This window comes from Aotus nancymaae, unplaced genomic scaffold, assembly GCF_030222135.1.
Source record: "Aotus nancymaae isolate 86718 unplaced genomic scaffold, 86718_ANA_hifiasm-v0.15.2.pri h1tg000003l, whole genome shotgun sequence".
Lineage (NCBI taxonomy): Eukaryota > Metazoa > Chordata > Mammalia > Primates > Aotidae > Aotus > Aotus nancymaae.
Window position 1 is genome coordinate 67,646,765 of NW_026988414.1, and position 26,169 is coordinate 67,672,933.

Below are 26,169 nucleotides of genomic sequence, written 5' to 3' on the forward strand. Positions count from 1 at the left end.
CCAACAACTGCCCTCCCAGCCCCAGCAGTGCAACTCGCCAGAACTATGCTCAGTTCTTGGAGCGCTCCATGCTGTCCTCCACTTAGCTAAGCTCCCCATCCGCTTTCAGGGAGTGGTTTTCTACTGTCTGCAGCAGTACTTAGTGCTTTCCCCACTACAGACCTTTCACGCTGCGGTAACTGCCAGGTTATTTGCCTTTCTCATTACAGTTCCTTCCTCGCATGCACCGCGTTTTGGCCACGGCTGTATCCCCAGCGCGCAGGATGGGCCGAGCCCCGCCCGCCCCGAGGCTTCACGGCGCACGCAGTAGCCGGGCGTCGAGACGTTCCCAGCTCGCGCTCGGCCCGGACCTACGAAGGCGGAGCGAGCATGCGCACTGGGAAGGGGCGGGACGCGGTCCCCAGCCTCCAGCACGCGGCCCCAGGAGGGGGCGGGCCTTGGCAGCTCGCGCTCCCCTCCCCGACCCCGCTGCGCTTGCGCGCTGCGGACAACGGTTGCAGGGCGTCTCAGGGCCTGAGGCAGGAAGGTCCGCAGCTGACACCTCTCCTGTCGGCCCTGAGGTTCCCAGCCTGGTGGCCCCAGGACGTTCCGGTCGCATGGTGGAGTGCTGTGGACGACGCCCATGGAGCCCTTAGTCCTTCTAGTTGCGCTGTTGCTATGGCCTTCGTCTGTGCCGGCTTATCCGAGTGAGTGACCGGCCTGAGGCGGCAGCGGACCTGGGGGAACCTCCCGGGCTCCGCGACCCCGAAGCCTGGCCCTTCCTTCTCCCTGTTCCTACACGCCTCCCTCCCCCTGTCCAGGGTCCTGGCCTCGACGCCGAGGGTTGTCCCTCTCCTCTCCTGGTCAGGGAACGCAGCGACTCAGGCGGCGGGGCCCAGACTGACTGGAGGCGCCGGCAGGCCGTGGGCGCGGGTGGGTCCCCCTCACCTCGCCAGACGCCTGCCTCTGCCCCTTGGCCCTTCCCCAGCCTTTGGTGGGCGTGTGACGGCGCGGGGGTTGGCTGACTGCCGCCTGCTGGCCACGTCGTCGAGTGGCTGGCCAGCTAGGCATGCTTTTTGCATTTTCAAATGTAAATATGAAATGTGGTCCTTTATGACGTGTGGAAAAGCATGACATTCACATTTTATTGTTCGTGAATAAAGTTTTACTGGAACACAGCCGCGCTCATTCCTTTATGTATGCCCATGGCTGCTTTCCCGCGTTGCAACGGCGGGGTTAAGTGGTTGCCACACAGTCTGGCCTCCAAAGCCTGAAGTATTTACTCTCTGGCCCTGTACAGAAAAAGGTTGACCCGTGCAGTAAAACTTGGAGAGCATGTGGTTTGTGGGCCGCGGTCTGGGACACTCACCTGATGATGCATTCCTAGAGAGCACGCATGTGCACACGGTGTTCAAAGCCTTAGTTAAGCAGGATTATAACAACTTGACAAAAAGCAATTTTGTCCCTTCCCAAAAGCTGAAAACCAATAAACTCAAGTTCAGGGGCACTAAGACTTTACTAATAGAGTTATGTGGGCACCTTGAGCACTTAGTATTTAAGTCAGGTAGATGAGGCTTACCCAGTTAGCTAGTTCACTGTGGCATTTAGTAATGTTGGAATTTGGTTTAACTTAATAAATCCAATTTAACAGGTGTGAAAAAAGTAGTATTGTGCATGCTGATTATGCAGATCTATGTTTCAGAATTGCTAAAAGATCATAGTTAAAAATCGATTTAAAAACAAAATACGACACAATCTAAATTATCATGAATAGTAGTGGGAAAAGTTCTAAAACTAAAGTTAGCTCTTTAAATACTAGCACTTATAATTTGTAGCTGTTTTTAATAAGTTTTATAAAATATTTCTTCCTTGGCATAAAGGACCAGAACATAATGAAGATGCTACTGTCCTTTCTTGGTGTCTGATGGTCATTATTACTGACACCAGTTATTGCATTTTGATAGTTGTAGATCAGCAAGTCACAAGTGACTAACATATATGGAGACTTTAATTGAAATGATTTTAACGCTGTCACGCAGTACTCGGGGGCTGCTGGGTAGGAGTCCCTGGACAGCCACTTAACTTAGCACTTTCTCTTGCCTAACACCATAATTTCACGGCCTGTTCTCTTTCTTTGTACCATGTTCCCTAAGTCTTCTTGGGAAGAAAGAAAAGGGTTGTAGGAAATGAAAAAACACTTCTCAGAAAAAAAGGTGATTTTGTGTTGAATATATAGATGTTATAAGACATGAGTAAACTATATACAGGTTGTAATTACAGAAGATGTCATGGAAAATGTAATTTACCTCTCTTTTACAGAGTGGATTAAGAAATATATAGAGCAGACCGTGGTACATGGCTCTTTCTTTGTATCTCTCTTTTCTCTAAATAATTTAAATTTTGTTTTAAAAATAAGTATACGATAATAAGTATATAATTGAGCTTTATGTAAATCAGCGATGCACTCTTTCATATGGCCACTATTCGAACGATTGTTGGCAAGATGCAAAAGATAAGGCACATAGGTTTTTATAATGAAAAGTGCACCTTTGACACATTGTTTCTAGACTACTAGCCAGTTTGGAGGTTACATTACACAAACATCATGGGTGTATTAAGTAACTGCATTTGTTGAAACCTCAGTACTTCTTGTATTGGCCCAATCCAAGTTTGGCTAGTATTTGTTTAATTTAAATTCAGTTAGACATAAATGCCACTTGGGTATACAGAAGTTGGCACTCATTTACACACACACACACACACCCACACACCCTGATGGGGCTGGATAAACAGCTTTTTACTGTATAAAATTTGATATGGTCAGTTTCCTGTACCTGATTTTTCCATAGTTTTAAATACTTTCTCATTTTTAAAATCATGCCTCTTTAATGTATTTATACTGTGCAACTTCTTAATGAGAATTCTTTTTGCTTTAAAAAAAGTGTACAGGCTGGGTGCGGTGGCTTATGCCTGTAATCCCAGCACTTTGGGAGTCCAAGGCAGGCATATTGAGTGCAGAAATTCAAGACCAGCCTGGGCAACATGGCAAAACCCCATCTTTACAAAAAATACAAAAATTAGCCATATGTGGTGAGGCACACCTGCAGTCCCAGCTATTTAGGAGGCTGAGGTGGGAGGATCACCTGAACCCAGGAGGTAGAGGTTGCAGTGACCTGAGATGGCACCACTGCATTCCAGCCTGGGTAACAGAGTGAGACCTCATCTCAAAAAAAGAAAAACACAGTAACTTCTAAAGTAATATTAACTTAATAGTTACGTATTTAAATGATATCAACTACTATTAAAATTATATAATTTGCCTTTTATAATTTTAAGTCATCAAATATTCATGGGCTGGGAGTGCAAACTAATATTAAAAATAAAATTAAAGTATATTAATATTAATATATGTTAGCATTTAAATCAAAATTTGCATAATTTAGCATTTTAAATATAAATAAAATATTAATTTTGGGATATCTCCCAAATAAATTGGATCATGTAGATCATCTTGGTATAGACTAGGAAAAATAGGGTTAATGGCACTGGTTTTAGTCTAGGATTACAAAAGCTTTTATTTCTAGATTGTTATTATAAGAAGGCTCAGTATGTCAGTCTTTGGCTTCTGTCATTGTCTTTAGGAAGGATTTTATCCTAATGAACCAGACAAGGCAAGGGAAATAATAAGGCAGCAACCAGCAACAATTGTTTGACTCTATCACCAAATAAATTCAAAGGAAAAGCAGACTTCTTTTATTTCAAGTACATTCTAAATATAACACTGGGTTCTGGTGCTACAAGTTCACTTTACACTGTTAGTGGCCAAGGCTATAGCACTTAGGAGGGTCTCTCAAACCTGTGAATGAAATGTCATGACACACTTCATTAATGTTTGAGATAATGAGAAGCATGTCATCTAATGGGTGAGTATCCAGAGATAACCTGTGGGGCAGTAGCAGGAAGTTTCATTATCCTGTCCATTAATGTTTTATGGGGAAAAAAAAGTCATGTCTTTCTGTTCTTTTGACCATATTATCCCTTAAATGGATATACTTTAATCTCTTGATAATATATGTGAAATTAAACTTAACAATTTTTCATATCCAAATAAAATACTAGTGATTTGAAAAGATTTCTTTTAATATCACTATATAATATATTTGAAGCACTTTAAAAACGTACAATTTATTTAACCTAAGTATAATTTTTTCTGAGGCTCAAATATTCATACCTTGACCCTTTAAAGCCATTGTGAACTGTCCTCTCTTGTTCTTTTGATAGGATCCCATATATTTCTAAAGACTTCTTGTTTTCTGACATTAACTGATTGTTCCAAGCCCACTTTGTGTCTTTCCCATTCTGTGTCTTTCTCACTCTGAATGGAATAAATCGTCTTTCCAGGGGGATGTAGAACATGGTGTTAGAGACCGAAGTGCCTGTGAGACATACTAGACTAGTGCAGTGGGGTAATACTGTTATTTTTGTCATTTTAGTGAACAGAACTAGAAGAGAAATATTTAAAGTCATGAGTTTATTTTGGTTCCAATTATAACATTACTCATAGGATATGTCTTGATTTTTAACTCTTTATCCAAACTAGAATTGTAACATAATTTAATGAGGCTATTTTGGTTGTCTATTGTGGCATAAGACTGCTCCTCCGCCTGCTCACGCCTGTAATCCCAGCACTTTGGGAGGCCGAGGCGGGCGGATCACGAGGTCAAGAGATCGAGACCATCCTGACCAACATGGTGAAACCCCATCTCTACTAAAATATACAAAAATTAGCTGGGCCTAGTGGTGTGCGCCTGTAATCCCAACTACTTGGGAGACTGAGGCAGGAGAATTGCTTGAACAAGGGAGGCGGAGGTTGCAGGGAGCTGAGATCACGCCACTGCACTCCAGCCTGGTGATAGAGCGAGACTCTGTCTCAAAAAAAAAAAAAAAAAAGACTGCTCCCCAAATTTATCATTTTTCATGATTCTATGGGTTCACTAGATTGAGCTGGGCAGCTCTGTTTCAAATGGTATAGCTGAGGTCATTCATGCAGCTGCATTCAGCTGGACGTTCAAATGGATAGGAATATCCAATATGGCCTCTCATTCTCCAGGATATTTACATGACTTCGTATCTTTCAGTCTGCTAGCCCAAGTTTCTTTACACCATGGAAGTTTGCTTCCAAGAGGGAGATTTATAAGCCTCAACATGGTTGCTTTTACTAAGCCTATGCTGTATCAGACTTGCTAATATCCTGTAGGCCAAGATGAGTCACATGCGGCAAGCCCATATCCAGTGTGGGAAGACACAACCCAAGGACATGAATACCAGGAAGTTCAAAGTCATAAAGTTATATTTCTTTAACTGAAACACCTGATTAATATGAACGTAATTACTTGTTTATTTACCTGTCAGCAAAAATTAAGATTTGAATAATAATAATTATAGGAAAATTGTTGGATGAATAACAAGGTTTAATATTTCCTTTTATGACCATTCCTTGAGTACACCTCCGTAATCAAGCACAATTATTACTACTTTGAGTTGGAAATACAGTACTTCAGCTCAGTTCATTTTAAAATTTTAACCTTCATTAAAGTTCATTTTAATTTGAAGGTGTTCATGTTTTAACTGGTAGTTCTTACATGGTGACAGCTTTCAGTTATTCTTACTTTAGCACTTAACTGCCGTAGAATAAGGGAAGTTTATTCTTTGTGAGTCCACTTCGTGACATGTATAGAAAATACAAGCAATTTGTTCTTCAAGGTTATGGACATTCAGCCAGAGTGTGGACCATCTATAAGTGATGGATGCTTGGGTATATGTTTAAGTTTTATATACATGAGTTCTTTATGGATAAAGCCATTCTGTTTTCACTATTATTGTAATAAAAATCCTAGTTATAGTCAAATCTTTAACAAAATGAGCATCTGTAATTCTTGGTTAAATTTTGGGTGCAATCAGCAGTTGCCATATCAAGGTTACTGGCCAAGGGCAAAGTAGAAATGTATGTGTATCTATACAATGGAATATTATTTGGCCATAAAAATGAATGAAGTACTGATACATGCTACAACATGGATGATCTTGAAGACATTATGCTAAGTATAAGCAGCCACTCATAAAAGGACATGTATCATATGATTCCATTTATATGAAATGTTTAGCATAGGCAAATACATAGGTACAGAAAGTAGATTAGTGGTTGTCCAGGGATTGGGCGATAGGAGTTACGGGAAATGGGTTTTATTGTGGGGTGATGATAGAACTTAGATTGTGGTGGCGATTGGACCACTCTGTGAACATACTGAAAAACCATTGAATTGCATATTTTAAGAGAAATAAAAGGTAAATTATGAAGGTATTTTAATATTAAGATTGTGACTTACATTAAAATTATGGTAATGCAGTGTTACTTTAGAGATTTATAGAATTCAATGAAAGATAATTAGTAGGACTTAAGTTTATGTGATCTAAACTTATATTAGGTGTTTAGTAAGGGGTAGTTATAAGAAGGATGAGGGCTCTCTGAGAACTGGAACTATTTCACTGTGATGTTTATGATGTTATTTTATATAAACTTAACACTTAGAAATTTAAAAACACATAGTAAGCTGTGTCTTTTATTATTTAAAAAACTGCCTACTTTGCCTAAAATAAAAGAAAATTCTTATTATTCATTTAAAATTTTCTCTGTAATAATTATTGGACAATTAGGGAAACTGCACCCCCATGTGATAGTTTTTAGACTAGCAGATTTATTTTTAAACATAACATGAAGTCTAGTTTTCGTCCTCTGTATTCTTCTACAGAAATGTTTGTACCTGTGATTATTTTCTTAAGATAAATTACTAGAGGTGCAATTAATTTACATATTTTCCAGCATTCTGTTCATTCAGTAAATCATTTAACAAATACTTTTTGACTGTCTAGTATGGTTCTAGGCATGGGTAGAACAGAGGAAATAATGAACAAAGTAGATGTGTCACAGCTCTCAAAGAGCTTACTAAGTGTAGCAGTTAACAAACATTAAACAAACAAATACAGTTAGAACTGTCTAAATTCTATAAAGAACAGGTCAGTGTGCTAGAGAGAGACTAAAGAAGGATTTAGGGATCAAAAGGGGAGTAAGGATGGAATTTATTTATTTTCTTTCTTTTTTTTTTGAGACAGAGTCTCACTCCGTCACCAGGTGCCAGGCTGGAGTGCAGTGGTGTGACCTCAGCTCACTGCAACCTCCGCCTCCCGGGTTCAAGCAATTCTCTTGCCTCAGCCTCCCTAGTAGCTGGGACTACAGGCACGCGCCACCACACCCAGCTAATTTTTTTGTATTTTTAGTAGAGACGGAGTTTCACCATTGTTGGCTAGGATGGTTTCGATCTCTTGACCTCGTGATCCACCCGCCTCAGCCTCCCAAAGTGCTGGGATTACAGGCGTGAGCCACCGCGCCCTGCCCTTCTTTATTTCTTAAAAACCAGGATACATGTGCGGAATGTGCAGTTTTGTTACATAGGTATATGTGTGCCATGGTGGTTTGCTGCACCTATTGACCCATCTCTAAGTTCCCTTCCCTCACCCCCAATCCCTCAACAGGCCATGCTGTGTGTTCTCCAGGGGCTAGGCAATAGGGGATATGGGAAATGGGTTTTATTGTTCCCCTCTCTGTGTAGGATGGAACTTACTTCACTAAGGAAGTAACATATACACGTGCCAATCTAGGTTTTATAATTAAAAAAAATTTGCCTACTTGACTGGCAAAACCAAAATTGTTTTTAATTTGCATATCTTTTACGAACAATGAGTTTTCGCAAGTTTTCACGCAAATTGGCTTTTACATTATTCTTTGTACCCTTCTCTTCATCTTTTAATTGGTCATTCTATGAAAAGGAAATATATTTCACATGTATTATTTACTGAATGAAGTTTTAAAAATTTATTTATTTTATTTATTTATTTTTTGAGACAGAGTTTCACTCTTGTACCCCAGGCTGAAGTACAATGGCATGACCTTGGCTCACTGCAACCTCTGCCTCCTGGAATCAAGGGATTCTCCTGCCTCAGCTTCCAGAGTAGCTGGGATTACAGGCACATGTCACCATGCCTGGCTAATTTTTGTATTTTTAGTAGAGACAGGGTTTCACTATGTTAGACAGGCTGGTCTTGAACTCCTGACCTCAGGTGATCTGCCTGCCTCCATCTCCCAAAATGCTGAGATTGCAGGTGTGAGCCACCATGCCCAGCCTGAAGTTTTATATTTCATTGCTTATTTTAAATCATGATTTTATTATTTTCCTCATAATAAATTCAAAAGTAATTAATTTGCCTTTTATTTCTGTGTGAACTGGATTTTTTTTCTAAGTCATTGACTGTCAGTTACTCATACTTTGTGGTAAGAAAACATTGTATTTGGATTGTTTTCGATATTACTGGATACATCTTAATGTTCGAAAAGAATGCATTTTGGTCCATTTGATGATAGAACAAGATTTGGCCATATTTAATTTAATTTAATTTTAATATTCACATGTAGTTTAAAATATTTTGGTCCAGTTGACAGCACAGTTTTGTATATTGTATTTATTTATTTGATTGTATTTAATGTTCACATGTATTTTTAAATAGAGTACTTTCCCTGCAGAATAATTTTATCATAACACTAATACAGTTTTGCCAGCATCCTTCTGTCATTTCTTTATGACAACATTGTGTAGTTGTTACTTGCACCTGCTTTGAAGTAAGGCAGCCTGTGTTCAAATCCCATCCTTACTTCTTATAAATTGAATATAATCCTAAGCAAATTGCTTATCCTTTCTAAGCATCTTCCTTTTCTTCTTTGACAAAGTACTTCTCACATTTAAAGCTTGTAGTATAGTGCCTGCCACATTGTGATCATTCAATTAGTGGAAGCTATTAGGATCTTTTAAATCATTATCGTCCATTTTCCCCTTCAGATTTCCTGCCACTTTTGTTCCTACAGTTGTTTAGTACCGCTTTATTTACTTTCTTATCATTTCTGTTGTGTGACAGTTCTTCCTGTACTATTTTAAGAAGAGAAGTGCCAGCAACCTCAGGCTCACCTGCCGGCCTCATATCTGAGATTCCAGCAAAATCTCAAGCCTGCTTAGGAGTTAGCCATCCTGCTTACAAGAGGCACTGGAAGGCAGCATCAATGGTTTGTCAAGCTGGAGATTCTTACTTGAGCCATAGCTATGTTCTAGGACACTGCCATGTTTTCATTAATCACTTACTGGTAAAAATAGATGGGATATTATTAACTATGCCAGTATAGACTATGAATATCCAAGTATAATAACACAATTTCTAGCAGGATTGTCTGTTCTTTGTAAGAATTTGAATTTTGTTCGGCTTTCTAGCACCTCCTGAAGAATAGAGAAAAGCAGGTTTTCGCAGTGGCCATGGCCATCTGTAGGGATATTTGAGGCTCCACTATCTTTTACTACCTTAACTACAAACATTTTTATAAAGATCAAATTGATTTGCAAGAGCAGATCTGATTAGTAGAACTGAGAAGGTCAACATGAAATATGGAGATGTTTTAGGGGACAAAAGCAGGAGGTAGAAGGTGTATGGAGAGAAGATGGATTTAACAACAAGGGTACATGAAGAACAGAGATAGGAGGTAGGGCACTCTGTTGCTAGGCAGCCAAGAACAGGCTTTTGGGTGTTGCCTGAGTAACAATAGAAGCGGATAATAAGTATTTCAGCTTGTTAAGGAATCAACTAGTAGTAAGTATCTCCTTTTCCTGTTCTTTGACACTCTAGCTCACCTAATATCTACCTAGTATCTTATTTGCTACTTTGAGAAGAAGCAAGCTAAATGGTTTGCAAAGCAAGTGTTCGGCAGACTATAATCTAATGGCAATGTCTTTTTAAAAGCATTGAAACCTTTGTTGGTTATACATTTTAGATTTGCTTATGATGGTTGCTCAGAATTAAAATCTTTTTCATATTAAAATTTTATTATGGAAAAATTTATATACACAAGTACAAAGAATTGTATAATCTCCACATATTTATAAAAGCTTCAGTTATTATTATCATCATTTCAATAATTTTGGGGGAACAGGTGGGTTTTGGTTACATGGGTAAGTTCTTTAGTGGTGATTTCTAGTTTTAGTTATTATTAATTCATGATTAAGCCTATTTCATTGATAGTTCTACCCACATTCCTTTTCCTCTCACCTCCCTGAACACCCTTCTCAATTTCTTGGGCTTGGATTGTTTAGAAGCAAATTCTAGACATCATATAATTTTATCAGCAAATATTTCAGCATGAGGCACTGAAATATGAGGACTTTACAAAACACAAAACAATGTAATTGTTTACTTATAATGGTAATTCCTTAATATTATCTAATATCTGGTTAGTGTTTTCTGATTGTCTTTCTCTTTTTCCAGTTTGATAGAATTGGAATTCAAGTAAGATTTATACATATAACTTACTAATATACCTGTTCTTTCTCTTTTAATCTATAGTTCTTCCTCCATCTCTGTTTTCCCCTTGCAATTTGTTGAAGAAACTGGGTCATACATCCTTTAGTTTCCCACAGTCTAGGTTTTGCTGATTATATCCCCATGGTGTAATTTAATATCTCCCTTGCTGTCCTATGTGTTTTCTGTATTGTTAGTTATATCTAGGGAGACCTACTGGATTCAGATTTGACTTTTTGTTTTTGCAAGACTACTTCATAGGTGGTAGTGTGTTTTTCCATTAGGAAACACATAATGTCTGATTTTGCACCTTTTTAGACATGCACAGCTATAGAAAATTATTGCAAAGGCTGGGCGCGATGGCTAACGCCTGTAATCCCAGCACTTTGCTGGGCCAAGGCGGGTGGATTACCTAAGGTCAGGAGTTCAGGATTAGCCTGGCCAACATGGTGAAACCCCATCTCTACTAAAAAATACAAAAATTAGCTGGGTATGGTGGTGGGTGGCTGTAATCCCAGCTACTCTGGGAAGCAGAGGTTGTAGTGGGCTGAGATTGCACCATTGCACTCCAGCCTGGGTGACAAGAGCAAAACTCCATCTCAAAAAAAAAATTATTGCAAAATGATCACATTTTAATTATAAATGGCTTCTTTAATTATTAGCCGGAATAGTTCATAAATTGCGAGCTATTTTTCCATATGCAATTGTGTCTATTTCTGTATTTTCCATTCTGCTCCATTCATCTATTCATGGCCAATGCTATACTATTTTTCATAATAGAGACTTTGTAACATATTTAAATATTTGATTTTAATATTTGATAAGACTAGGGTTTGTTTTCCTGGCTGTTCTTATTTGTTCTTCCAAATAAACTTTATAATAAATTTTTCTAACTCTAGAAAAAAATTATTGACATTTTAAGGAACATATTAAATGTATAAATTAAAAGAGAGGATATGACATCTAAGCATCTTTATGATGTTGAATCTTCTCATCTGAGATCATGTTATAACTATTTGTTGATATTTATGTCTTTCAGAAGATTTTATTATATTCCTATATTAGTTTGCTGTAGCTGCTTTGACAAATTACCACAAACTTGGTGGTTTAAAACAGCAGAAATTTATTCTCACAGTTCTAGAGGCCAGAAGTCTTGAATCCATTTTCCTGAGCCAAAATCAAGGCATAGGCTGAGCCATGCTCCCTGCTGGAAGCTCAAGGGAAGATATGTTCCTTGCCTCTTCCAATTTCTGGTGTCTGCCCACATTCCTTGACTTGTGACCACATCAGAAAAGATAAGAAGATATTCTGGAATTCTGGGAGTAGTTTTATTTTAAGCATCCAATTGTTTTAGTTGATTTAAAAAGGAAAAAATACAGAAAAGACCAAAAGAAGGCCAAGGGTATTGTTAGGGCCTCTATCTAATATGGAGGGTCTTTTTTTGAGGGATCCCCTAAAACAAAATATTTTGATAAGCCAAAAAAAACCCAGTAGTTATATTTATACTCCTATTTTGCAGCATCTGAGCAGTAAAGCCTCTCATTTCTAATGTGGAGAAATGAGAAAAGACAGTAAGATATTAAGATATTCTGGAATTCTGTTCAACTAAATGTGACTTTCAATGGTTTACTGTATTTAATGGTTTAACGTATTAAAATACTCCTGAACCAGAGTATTTTGATTTTAAGTACCATGATATTTTACTTTGTGCAGTTTTAAGGTTTGCCATTTCCAAGTATACAAATTGATTTAACCTAGGGAAGGAAGTCACTTTTTACCAAACACTAATGTATTACTCCTACCTGAACCATCCCTCTGCAGGCTAAAGTAATAAACTTTCTGTTCAGGAGGCACTTTTATTTAGGTTTTTGGTAAGCACAAAGTACTCAAAAATTGCCTTGTATTTACATGTTTCTCCTCTCTTCTTTATTCTGCTACAACTTAGAAAGACCAGATAGACATTTAATCAAAATTAAAAGCGTATTTCTAAATTTTAAAAAATTCTTAATGAGAACAGTTTACTCAGCCAATGTGGTAGTGAAAAGATACCACACTTGTCTGGAGATCTTGATTCTAAAAGTAAATTCTGCATTTTATGTAATGCTTAGAAAAGCCTTGTATACTCCTAAGATCCAAATGATGATGATAGGTGAAAAAGAAAGCATAGAACATAAAGTAGAGTTTGATGCTATCCTTATAATACTTTTAAAAAATCACTCACATAGTATCATATATTTTGCCTGTGAACTGCAGATGTTTTTCTGTTCTCCACGTTGGAAATGAGAGGCTTTACTGCTCAGATGCTGCAAAATAGGAGTATAAATAGAACTACCATTTTTTAAATTTTGCTTATCAAAATATTTTAGGAGAGCCCTCAAAAAAAGACCCTTCACATTAGATGCCCCCACAATACTCTTGGCCTTTTTTTTGGTCTTTTCTGTATTTTTTCCTTTTTAAGTCAACTAAAACAAAGCTTAAAATAAAAGACAGGAAATATTTCCTGATCAGACTTTAGTTAAGAATATTTATATTTTTTTGATCCAGGGGCGTGTGAGGAGAAGGAAGGTGCAGCCAGTGGTTCACGAAATAGAACTACCATTTTGTTGTTAAGAGTGAAATGTTGATGATTTAGACCAGGAATTGGCAAACTTTTTCTGTAAAGGGTCAGATAGTATTTTCAGCTTTGCAGGCCATGTGGTCTCTCATGGCTACTCTACTGTTGCAGGCAAAAGCACCTATAGATAATACATAAACAAATGGACAAGACTAATTGGGTTCCAGTAAAACGTTACTTAGTTAGATCTTTGTTGGGTTTAAGGCAGTAGTATACTGGTAAAAATTTAAAACTGGCTTTTGAGAGAGAGGAGGAAACTCCGATTTGTAGCATTTGCTCATTTACTTGGCGTAGATACTCTCACCATGGTTGATTTCAAACTATCAAGCTGACATCACTGAGCAGGTAGGTAGAGATGCACAATAGCACACCATCATATTACATTTTCATCATACAGATACACTAGATGTAAATAACCTCACCAGCAGAGAAAATAGTGAAATAATTAGAAAGCGATGAGTTTGGGGTATTTATTACATTTGTTTTTAATATAATTTATTTGTAAATGTAAATAAGTTAATTTTTAAAAATGTCTGTGTATAACATCTGGCTCACAAAATTCATAAAAATCTAACAATGGGCTCTAGTGAGCTCTAGTGAACCAGTATAAGCCTACTCCAGTACACCATTGTGTCAGAGGACATAATCAAGAATTTTGGTTTAATAAGTTGCCTGTTGAATCATAAGTTGTATGGGAGAATAAAAGCAAAAATGTAGAAAGAATGGTGTTAATATGCAACTTTTGCAATAATCTTACTCAACTGTTTTAATAAGAACCTGAAGAAATAATTTTGTTTATTTAAGTGAAAGTTAACTGTGTGTCAAAAGTGCTTTGCTTATTGGTTCTTTATTTCAATTTTTAAGTGATAGCATATGAAATAAATTTTGGTCAGTAGATTCTGCCAATGTGTCATATATAATAATAAATGTTACTTATTATTTATTTGATTTTTTTCCCTTAAGGTATAACTGTGACACCTGATGAAGAACAAAACTTGAATCATTATATACAAGCTTTAGAGAACCTAATACTAAGTGTTCCCACTAGGGAGTCAGGTCGTGAGAAAAAATCTAATTCTCCAAAACGTGTTTATTCTGTAAGATCGAAGGGATCAAAATTTAAGGAGATAATTACACATGGAGACACTTCAACTGAGAATGATGGTTTAATCAATCCTATGAGTGAAGAAAGTACAACTTTCCCTACTAGAGGCTTCACACCAGAAACAAGAAGGAAAAAACACACGGAAAGTACCCCATTCTGGTCGATCAAACCAAACAATGTTTCCATTGTTTTACGCACAGAGGAACCTTATATTGAAAATGAAGAGCCAGAGCCGGAGCCAGAGCCGGAGCCAACTGCAAGACAAACTGAGGCACCAAAAATATTGCCAGTTGTTACTGAATCATCTACAAGTCCATATTTCACCTCATGCAAATCACCTGTCACCTCTTTTTATAGGAGCACAGGGATTGAGATGTCTACAGAATCAGAAGATGTTCCTCAGCTCTCTGGTAAAACTGTAGTAGAAAAACCCGAAGAACCAACATTTGGAAGACACCCACAGAGTTGGAATAATGATGACATTTTGAAAAAAATTTTAGATATTAATTCACGAGTGCAACAGGCACTTAGTGACACCAGCAAACCGGAATATAGAGAAGATATTCAAGCCTCTAAAGATTACCTAAAACGAAGCCTTGCTCTAGCAGCAGCAGCAGAACATAAATTAAAAGCAATGTATAAATCCCAGTTATTGTCACTAGGACAAACGAGTAATAAAACTGATGACATTGAAACTGTTATTAACATGCTGTATAATTCTAGATTTAAGCTCTATGAATATTTAGATATTAAATGTGTTCCACCGGAGATGAGAGAAAAAGCTGCTACAGTATTCAATATATTAAAATATATATTATGTGTAGATCAAGGGGAGACTCAAAGCCTTATTAAAAAGTTATTAAACAATAATATAAAAATTTTAAACCTACTTGATATTCCATGACAAAGTTGATTTAAACAAACTGCATTTTTTCCACAGGAGAAATAAACATATTAGCAATTTCAAAAGTTGTATAAAAATATTTTCTATTGTAGTTCAATGTGACAACATCTTAATGTGTCATATGTTATCAACAATTTTCATATGCACTAAAAACCTAATTTAAAATAAAATTTTGGTTCAGGAGTTTGTAGTTTTTTCTCATTGATTTTAAATGTTGTGAAGATCTTTAAAATGTTTAAGCTTTAATTTTACTTGAATAGATTAAATTTACTCATGAATTAAGAGACTGATCTCTATAACTAGTTTCAAATAATTGTATATACATAAAGTATAAAATTTTGGATTGTATGGTCTTTATTATTTTTTTCAGATAATCTGAGTTTTCTGTCTTTTTTTTCTTTCTTTTTTTTGAGATGGAGTCTCACTGTGTCATGCATGCTGGAGGGCAGTGGTGCAATCTTGGCTCACTGCCACCTCTGCCTCCTGTATTCAGGCGATTCTCCTGCTTCAACCTCCTAAGTAGCTGGGATTACAGGTGCCTGCCACCACGCCTGGCTAATTTTTATATTTTTAGTAGAGACAGGGTTTCACCATGTTGGCAGAGCTAGTCTCGAACTCCTGACCTCAGGCAATCTGCCTCCCAAAGTTCTGGGATTAGAGGCATGAGCCAGTGTGCCCAGCGAGTTTTCTATCTTAATAGTGTAACTTGGGGCTTGTATCCAAACTTTTATTTGAATATAGGTGTGCCTCCTTTGAAATTTAGGTAATACATTAAGATACAACCTTATTCTTTTGTCATTAAGTACTTTTGGAGTTCTCACTTCTTCTCCTTGTGTACATACACATTGAAGCTTTACAAATCTTTTATCAGAGAGTATGACTGATACCATTAAGGTTAATCATGTAATATTATAATTTTGGTTCAGGTAATTCTGTTTACGATTTGACCAGTATTATATTCAAACACATTTATTTATCAAGACATGTATTCATAGTTTGATAAAGATTTATTGACCTTTTACTATGTGCAAGACATGATAGATGCTAGGCTTTGGGAATACAAAAATAAGACCTACTTTCTTTTCTTTTTGAGATTATATTATAGCAGGAAAGATAGACATTAAATAATTTCAAAAATTTTAAAATTTTAGTTGTGATAAGCTGTTATGAAGGTGTGAGATATTTGACCTCAGACCAAGAATAATGGGAAAGTTACCCCATGAAAGTGGCAATTAAGCTGTAGCCTGAAAGATTAGGGTGTGTATAAGGAGAAAGTGAGCATTCCAGACAAAGGGAACAGCAGGTATGAATGCTGTTGTAACACTGGAGTTAAAAATAAGGATGAGAAGTTCAGGAAGTACCTGGAGTGTAGAAAGGCAAGGAAGAGCATCACAAGATGGATCTGGTGACATATACACCAGGTCAGACTAAATCCTGTGGTGCTTTCAGTGCATTATTGAATATTTTAGCCATTACCCTATGATCAATGAGAAGCCATTGGTGGATTTTAAGCAAAAAGGACTGGTATGATCAAATTAGCATTTAAAAAGAAACCCACTCGCTACAGTTTTGAAAGTGGGCAAAAGTAGAAGTGCGCTGTGCACAAGCCAAATGTTGCTTGGAGTAGGTGGAAAGAAGTGGCAATTAAGAGAGAGAATCAGGCCAGGCACAGTGGCTCATGCCTGTAATCCCAGCACTTTGGGAGGCCAAGGTGGGTGGATCACCTAAGATCAGGAGTTCAAAACCAGCCTGGCCAACGTGGTGAAACCCTGTCTCTACTAAAAATGCAAAAATTAGCTGGACATGGTGGTGGGCACCTGTAATCCCGCCTGGCTGGAAAATTGCTTGAACCCAGGAGGCGGAGGTTGAAATGAGCTGAGATTGTGCCACTGCACTCCAGCCTGGGAGACAGAGCAAGACTTCTGTCTTAAGGGGAAAAAAAAAAAAAAAAAAAAAGCAAGGGGACCCAAGATGGCCAAATAGGAACAGCTCTGGAGTGCAGTCTCTAGCCAGAACAATGCAGATGGTGAGTGATCACCACATTTCCAAACGAGTTATTACTGCCCACAGACCAGGAGATTCCCAGGCTGAAAAGTGCCATGTTTCCAATCCGAGTTTCCAGCATGGCTGTTTCAGCTGGCGCAGCGAGTCTCCACACAAAAACTCACACAAATCTGGGTGGCTGTTTCAACTGGTGCCTGGAACACCTGGGAGACAGAGCCACCCATTCAACTGAAAAAAAGGGAGCTGAAACAGGGAGCGAGGTGATCTGGTTTGGCGGGTCCCACCCCCACAAAGAACAGCAATCTGAAATGCTTTGGACTGAGAGTTTCACAGCAAGCACAGCTGGACCCAGGGTGGTCCAGCTCTGTGGGGGGGAAGGGCGTGTCCGCCATTACCAAGGCAGTCCACCACAACCGAGGCAGTGTGCCATTACTGAGGTAATCTGCCATTACCGAGGCCATCTGCCATTAGTGAGGCAGACCATCATTACCGAGGCAGTTCTAACTATAACTCTATAGACAAAACTGCAAGGAAGTTCACACAGCAGCTGGGCAGAGCCCACGGCAGCTCAGCAACGCCTCTGCTGGCAGACTGTGACTAGGCTACCACCTTGCTGGGCAGGGCATATCTGAAAAAAGGCAGCAGCACATCAGGAACTTATAAATAAAGCCCCACCTTCCCAGGACAGAGCACCTTGGAAAAAAGGCAGTTATGAGTTCCACTGCAGCAGACTTAAACGTACCTGCAGAGCAGCTCTGAACGGAACAATGGAGCTCACAGCTCAGCACTTGAGTTCCTATAAGGAACAGACTGTCTCCTCAAGCAGCTCCCCAATCCCTGTGTATCCAAAGAGATACCTCATAAAGGGGAGCTCAGGCTGACATCTGGCACATATCCTTCTGGAACAAAGATAACAGGAGAAGAAACTGGCAGCAACCCTTACTGTTCTGCAGCTGCCGCAGGTGATCCCCAGGCAAGCAGGGTCTGGAGGGGACTTCCAGCAGTCCTACAGCAGAGGGGCCTGTTAGAAGGAAAACTGAAAAACAGAAAGAAGAAACTTCATCATCAAAAAAAGGACGTCTACTCAGAGACCCCATCCGAAAGTCACCAAATACAAAGACCACAGGTAGATAAATCTACAAAGATGGGGAGAAACCAGCGCAAAAAGGATGAAAACACCCAAAACCAGAATGCCTCTCCTCCTCCAAGGGATCACAACTCCTCACTAGCAAGGAAACAAAGCTGGATGGAGAATGAGTCTGATGAATTGACAGAAACAGGCTTCAGAAGGTGGGTAATAACAAACTTCTCTGAGCTAAAAGAACATGTTCTTTTTTTTTTTTTTTTTGAGACGGAGTTTCACTCTTGATACTCAGGCTGGAGCGCAATGGCGCGATCTTGGCTCACCGCAATCTCTGCCTCCTGGGTTCAGGCAATTCTCCTGCCTCAGCCTCCTGAGTAGCTGGGATTACAGGCACGCGCCACCGTGCCCAGCTAATTTTTTGTATTAGTAGAGACGGGGTTTCACCATGTTGACCAGGATGGTCTCGATCTCTTGACCTCATGATCCACCCGCCTCGGCCTCCCAAAGTGCTGGGATTACAGGCTTGAGCCACCGCGCCCGGCCTAAAAGAACATGTTCTAACTGAATGCAAAGAAACTAAGAACCTTGAAAAAAGGTTTGATGAAATGCTAACGAGAATAAACAGCTTAGAGAGAATATAAATGACCTGATGGAGCTGAAAAACACAACACAAGAACTTCACGAAGCATACACAAGTTTCAATAGCCAAATTGACCAAGCACAAGAAAGCATATCAGAGATTGAAGATCAAATCAATGAAATAAAATGAGAAAGAAAGATTTAGAGAAAAAAAAGTGAAAAGACATGAACAAAGCCTCCAAGAAATATGGGATTATGTTGAAAGATCTAATCTACGTTTGATAGGTGTACCTGAATGTGATGGAGAGAATGAATCCAAGCTGGAAAATGCTCTTCAGGATATTACCCAGGAGAATTTCCCCAACCTAACAAGGCAGGCCAATATTCAAGTCCAGGAAATACAGAGAACACCACAAGATATTCCTCAAGAAGAGCAACCCCAAGGTACATAATTGTCAGATTCACCAGGGTTGAAATGAAGGAAAAAATGCTAAAGGCAGCCAGAGAGAAAGATCAGGTTACCCACAAAGGGAAGCCCATCAGGCTCACAGCGGATCTCTTGGCAGAATCCCTACAAGCCAGAATAGAGTGAGGGCTGATATTCAGTATCCTTAAAGAAAAGAACTTTCAACCTAGAATTTCATATCCAGCCAAGCTTAGCTTCATAAGTGAAGGAGAAATAAAATCCTTTACGAACAAGCAATTGCAGAGAGATTTTGTCACCACCAGGCCTGCCTTACAAGAGCTCCTGAAAGAAACACTAAACATAGAAAGGAGCAACCAGTACCAGCCACTCCAAAAATATACCAAATGGTAAAGAACATCAACACAATGAAAAAACCGTGTCAACTAATGGGCAAAACAACCAGCTAGCATCAAAATGGCAGGATCAAATTCACACATAACAATATTAACCTTAAATGTCAATGGACTAAATGCCCCAATCAAAAGACACAGACTGGCAAATTGGATAAAAAGTCAAAACCCATCGGTGTGCCATATCCAGGAAACCCATCTCACATGCAAGGATATACATAGGCTCAAAATCAAGGGATAGAGGAAGATTTACTAAGCAAATGGAGAGCAAAAGAAAGCAGGAGTTGCAGTCCTAGTCTCTGATAAAATAGACTCTAAACCAACAAAGATCAAAAGAGACAAAGAAGGGCATTACATAATGGTAAAAGGATCAATGCAACAAGAAGAGCTAACGATCCTAAATATATATGCACCCAATACAGGAGCACCCAGATACATAAAGCAAGTTCTTAACAACCTACAAAGAGACTTAGACTCCCACACAATAATAGTGGGAGACTTTAACATTCCACTGTCAATGTGAGATCAATGAGACAGAAAATTAACAAGGATATTCAGGACTTGAACTCAGATCTGGACCAAGCAAACCTAACAGACATCTACAGAACTCTCCACCCCAAATCCACAGAATATACATTCTTCTCAGCACCACATCACACCTACTCTAAAATCGGCCACATAATTGGAAGTAAATCACTCCTCAGCAAATGCAAAGGAATGGAAATCATAACAAACAGTCTCTCAGACCACAGTGCAATCAAATTAGAACTCAGGATTAAGAAACTAACTCAGAACTGCACAACTTCATGGAAACTGAACAACTGGCTCTTGAATATTGACTGGATAAACAATGAAATGAAGGCAGAAATAAAAATGTTCTTTGAAACCAATTAGAACGAAGACACAACGTACCAGAATCTCTGGGACACATTTAAAGCAGTGTCTAGAGGAAAATTTAGAGCAATAAATGCCCATATGAGCAGCAAGGAAAGATCTAAAATTGATAACCTGTCATCAAAATTGAAAGAGCTAGAGGAGCAAGATCAAAAAACCTCAAAAGCTAGCAGAAGACAAGAAATAACTAAGATCAGAGCAGAACTGAAGGAGATGGAGACACAAAAAACCCTTCAAAAATCAATAAATCCAGGAGCTGGTTTTTAGAAAAGATCAACAAAATAGACTGCTACCCAGATTAATAAAAATAAAAGAGAGAAGAATCAAATAGATGCAATAAAAAATGATAAGGGGGATATCACCACTGATTCCACAGAAATACAAACTACTATCAGAGATTACTACAAACAACTCTATGCACATAAACCAGTAAACCTGGAAGAAATGGGTAAATTCCTGGACACTTGCACTATCCCAAGCCTAAACCAGGAAGAAGTCAAAATCCTGAATAGACCAATAACAAGGGTTGAAGTTGAGGCAGCAATTAACAGCCTACCAACCAAAAAAAGCCCAGGTCCAGATGGGTTCACAACCGAATTCTACCAGGCATACAAAGAGGAGCTGGTACCACTCCTACTGAAACTATTCAAAGCAATCCAAAAAGAGGGAATCCTTCCCAAATCATTTTATGAGACCAACATCATCCTGATACCAAAACCCGGCAGAGACTCAATAAAAAAAGAAAACTTCAGGCCAATATCCATGATGAATGTAGACGCAAAAATATTCAGTAAAATACTGGCAAACCAATTGCAACACCACATCAAAAAGCTTATCCATCATGATCAAGTGGGCTTCATCCCAGGGATGCAAGGCTGGTTCAACCTATGCAAGTCTATAAATGTAATCCACCACATAAACAGAACCAAAGACAAAAACCACATGATTATCTCAATAGATGCAGAGAAGGCCTTCAACAAAATTCAACAGCCCTTTATGCTAAAAACTCTCAATAAACTAGGTATCTACAGAACGTATCTCAAAATAATAAAAGCTATTTACGACAAACCCACAGCCAATATCATACTGAATGGGCAAAAACTGGAAGCATTCCCTTTGAAATCTGGCACTAGACAAGGATGCCCTCTCTCACACTCCTATTCAATACAGTATTGGATGTTCTAGCCAGAGCAGCAGGCAAGAAAAAGAAATAAAGGATATGCAATTAGGAAAGGAAGAAGTCAAATTGTCTCTATTTGCAGACGACATGATTGTATATTTAGAAGACCCTGTCGTCTCAGCCCCAAATCTCCTTAAACTGATAAGCAACGTCAGCAAAGTCTCAGGATACAAAACCAATGTGCAGAAATCACAAGCATTCCTATACAACAATAACAGACTTAAAGAGAGCCAAATCAGGAATGAACTGCCATTAACACTTGCTACAAAGAGAATAAAATACCTAGGAATACAACTAACGAAGGATGTAAAGGACCTCTTCAAGGAGAACTACAAACCACTGCTCAAGGAAATAAGAGGGGACACAAACAGATGGAAAAACATTCCATGCTCACAGGAAGAATCAATATTGTGAAAATGGCCATACTGCCCAAAGTAATTTATAGATTCAATGCTATCCCCATTAATAAATGTTTAATAAATGGTGTTGGGAAAACTGGCTAGTCCTGTGCAGAAAGCAGAAACTGGACCCCGACACCTTACACTAAAATTAACTCCAGATGGATTAAATACATAAGCATAAGACCTAACACCATAAAAAACCCTAGAAGAAAACCTAGGCAAAACCATTCAGGATATAGGCATAGGCAAGGACTTAATGACTAAAACAGCAAAAGCATTGGCAACAAAAGCCAAAATAGACAAATGGGATCTAATTAAACTCCAGAGCTTCTGTACAGCCAAAGAAACAGTCATTAGAGTGAACTGGCAACCAACAGAATGCGAAAAAAATTTTGCAATCTACCCATCTGACAAAGGGCTGATATTCAGAATCTACAAAGAACTAAAACAGATTTATAAGAAAAAAACAAACCCATTCAAAAGTGGGCAAAGGATATGAACAGACACTTTTCAAAAGAAGACATGTGAGGCCAACAAGCATGAAAAAATGCTCATCATCACTGGTCATTAGAGAAATGCAAATCAAAACCACATTGAGATACCATCTCACGCCAGTTAGAATGGTGATCATTAAAAAAATCTGAAGACAACAGATGCTGGAGAGGATGTGGAGAAATAGGAACCCTTTTACACTGTTGGTGGGAGTGTAAATTAGTTCAACCATTGTGGAAGACAGTGTGGCAATTCCTCAAGAACCTAGAAATAGAAATTCCATTTGACTCAGCAATCCCATTACTGGGTATATATTCAAAGGATTTTTCTTTATAAATTACCCAGCCTCAGGCACTTCTTTATAGCGATGCAAGAATGAACTAATACAATACGGTAAGAGTATGTTTAGCTGTGCAAGAAATTGCCAAACGGTCTTCCAAAGCAGCTGTACCATTTCTGCATTCCTACCAAATAAATGAAAGTTTGTTACTTCACATCCTCACCAGCATTTAATGTTGTTAGTGATCTGCATTTTGGCCATTCTAGTAGGTGTTTAGTGATTGATATCTTATTCTTATGACCTATTGCTTTTAAACTAAATTTATTTTGTGATATAGTTTCACATGTCTTATAGTTGTAAAAAATAATGCAGAGGGATCTAGTTAAGTGTACCCTTTCCCCATTTCACCCAAATGGTAGTATTTAGAGTACAATATAACAGCCAAAATATAGATATTGGTACAAGATACAGAACATCACCATCATCATAAAAATCATGTTGCCATTTTATTGGTACACCACTTCCCCCCTCCCTGTCTAATCACTGGTAATCACTATTCTGTTCTCCATTTCCATAATTTTGTCATTTCAAGAATGTTGTATGAATTGCATCATATAGTACATAATCTTTTGGGATTGATTTTTTTTCCATTTAGCTTAATTCTCTGGAGATTTATCAAGATTTTTGCATGTATCAATTCATTCCTTGTTACTGCTGAGTGGTACTCCACAGTTTAACCATTTATGTGTTTAAGAATGTATGGGTTGTTTCTGTATCTTGGCTACTAGAAAAGAAAAGCTGCGTAAACATTGATTTACAGGTGTTTGTGTGAACACAAGTTTTCATTTCTCTGGGATAAATGCCCAGGAGTGCAATTGTTTTGTTGTATGGCAGTTGCATATTCAGTTTTATAAGAAACTGCCCACTCTTTTCCAGAGTGGCTGTACCATTTAACATAATCACCGGCAATGTATGAGTTTCTGTGAAACCTCAGCAGTATTTGGTGTTATCACTATCATTTAACATTTATTTATTTTCAAGTGTACAATTCAATGGTTTTTAGTATATTCACAAAGTTGCATGACCATCATATCTAATTCCAGAATGCTTCATCACCTCTCCAAACAGCTCTTTACCCATTAGCAATTACTCCCCATTCCTTTGCCTTCCAGCCTCTGGCAACCACTGGTAATAATGTTCTGTCTCTATGGATTTACCTTTTCCAGACATTTAATGTAATGCAATCATACAATATATATTCTTTTATGACTGGCTTCTTTCACTTAGCATAATATTTTCAAAGTTCATCTGTAGTGTAGCATATGTCTACTATTTATGTAAATATGTTTACTTTTTATGACTAATATTTCATTGAATAGAAAGATATTCATTTTGTATATGAATTCATCAGTTGATGGGCATTTGAGTTGTTCCCACTTTTTGGCTATTAGGAATAATGTGGCTGTGAACATTTATGAACACATTTTGTGTGGACACATGTTTTATATCAAGATGTGGAAATTCAGGGTCACATGGTAACTTTAGGTGTAACTTTTTCAGGAACTACCCAGCTGTTTTCCACAGGGGCTGAATCACTTCACATTCCTACTAGCAATGTATGATGGGTTCAGTTTTCCACATCCTCCCTGACATTTGTCATCTTCTGTCTTTTTTATTACTGTCTATGTGAAATGGTATCTTGTTGTATTTCTCTAATAACAAATGATGTTGAACATCTTTTTAAGTGCCTATTGGCCATTTCTATATCTCCTTTGGAAGAATATTTATTTAGATCCTTTGCCTATTTTTAATTGAGTTATCTGTCCTTTTATTATTGAGTCGTAAGAATTCTTTATATATTCTGGATACTGGTTCTGTATTGGATATATAATTTGCAAATATTTCCTCCCATTCCATCAGTTGTCTTTTTGCTTTCTTAATGGTACTGGTTGTGGCACAAAGTTGTTAATTTTGAGATAGTCTAATTTATCAGTATTTCCTTTTGCTACATGTGCTTTGGTGTCATATCTAAGAAAAAATTGCCAAATCCAAGGTCCCTAATTCAATGTGACTAGTGTCACCTTACAAGAAAAGGAAAATGCCATGTGAAGACAGAGACATGCAGACATCACACCATGTAATACAGAGGGAGAGATTGGAGTGATGTGGTCCCATGCCAAGGAATGCCAAGAATCAACAGCTACCACCAGAAGTGAGAACGAGGAAAGGAAGCATTCCACACAGAGTCTTAAGGGAGAATGGCTCCGCTGATACCTTGATTTTGGAATTCTAGCCCCCAGAACCGTAAGAGGATACATTTCTGTTGATTAAAGCCGTCCAGTTTGTGACTTTGTTATGGCAGCCCTAGGAAACTAATACTGTCATGATGTTCCTTTTTATATGTTGATTAATTCTGTACACTAAAATTTATTATGGATTATTGCATGTATTAATGAGGGATACTGACCTATAGTTTGCTTTTTGTTTTTGTAGTGTCCTTCTCTGGTTTCAGGATAATATTAGCTTTATCAAACGAACTGAAGAGTATTCCTCTGTCTTCTATTTTATGGAAGAGATTTTGTACATTGGTGTTAATGCTTCTTTCAACATTTGGTAGAATCATCTCCAGTGAACCATCTGGGCCTGAAGGTTTCTGTTTTGAGAATTTTTTACATTTATAAATTCAATTTACTTAAAAGTTTTAGGACTATTCAAATTATGTTAGCTGAGATGTAACAGTTTATTTTTTTGAAGAATTGGTCTATTGCATCCAACCTGTCGAATTTATGTTTTTAAAGTTGTTTGTAATATTTCTCTTTATCTTTTTTATGCTTACAGTCTTTAGTGATATAACTTGTTTCATTCCTGGTAATAATTTGTGTGTCTTCTGTTTACCTTTTCCGTCTTGCTAGAGGCTTGTGGATTTTATTGATCTTTTCAAAGGACAAACCAATAAAAATTTGTTTCATTAATTTTTCTCTATTGTTTTTCTATATTAAATTTTATTGATTTCTGCTTTTTATCATTTCTTCTGCTTGCTTTGGGGATTTTGCTCTTATTTTTCTAGATTCTTAGTGTTGGAGCTTAAACTATTGATTTGAGACTTTTTCTCTTCTCTAAGGTATGAATTTAACACTATACATTTTCTTATGAGCATTGTTTTTGCCATGTCCTAAAATTCTTGATATGCTGTGTTTTCTTTTCCTTCAGTTTAATGTATTTTTCATTCTATTTCATGATGTTGAACTTTTTTGTGCACCTATTGGTCATGTGTATGTTTTCCTCTTTGAGACTTCCTCTTTGGCCCATGGATTATTTTAAAGTATGTTATATAGTTTCTAAGTGTTGGGATAGTTGACTGTAATCCTTCCATCCTCATTTCTAGTTT

At 38.0% G+C, this 26,169-nt stretch overlaps 1 protein-coding gene across 3 annotated transcripts in view; it reads left to right on the top strand.

The window, feature by feature from the left end:
• Positions 1-493: 493 nt before the first annotated feature.
• Positions 494-26,169, top strand: part of LOC105716591 (sperm equatorial segment protein 1-like) — a 110,988-nt gene continuing 85,312 nt past the window's right edge. For 2 of the 3 annotated variants that reach the window (XR_001107317.2, XM_012451346.2), the window contains exon 1: positions 498-686. Coding sequence is in view for 1 of the 3 variants with exons in the window: in XM_012451345.2 (XP_012306768.2) it covers positions 623-686; positions 14,006-15,051 (1,110 nt within the window). In the remaining 2 variants the exon portion in view is untranslated. Of the gene's footprint in view, positions 687-14,005; positions 25,754-26,169 lie in introns of those variants that run through there. The other variant, XM_012451345.2, reaches the window with a different exon arrangement.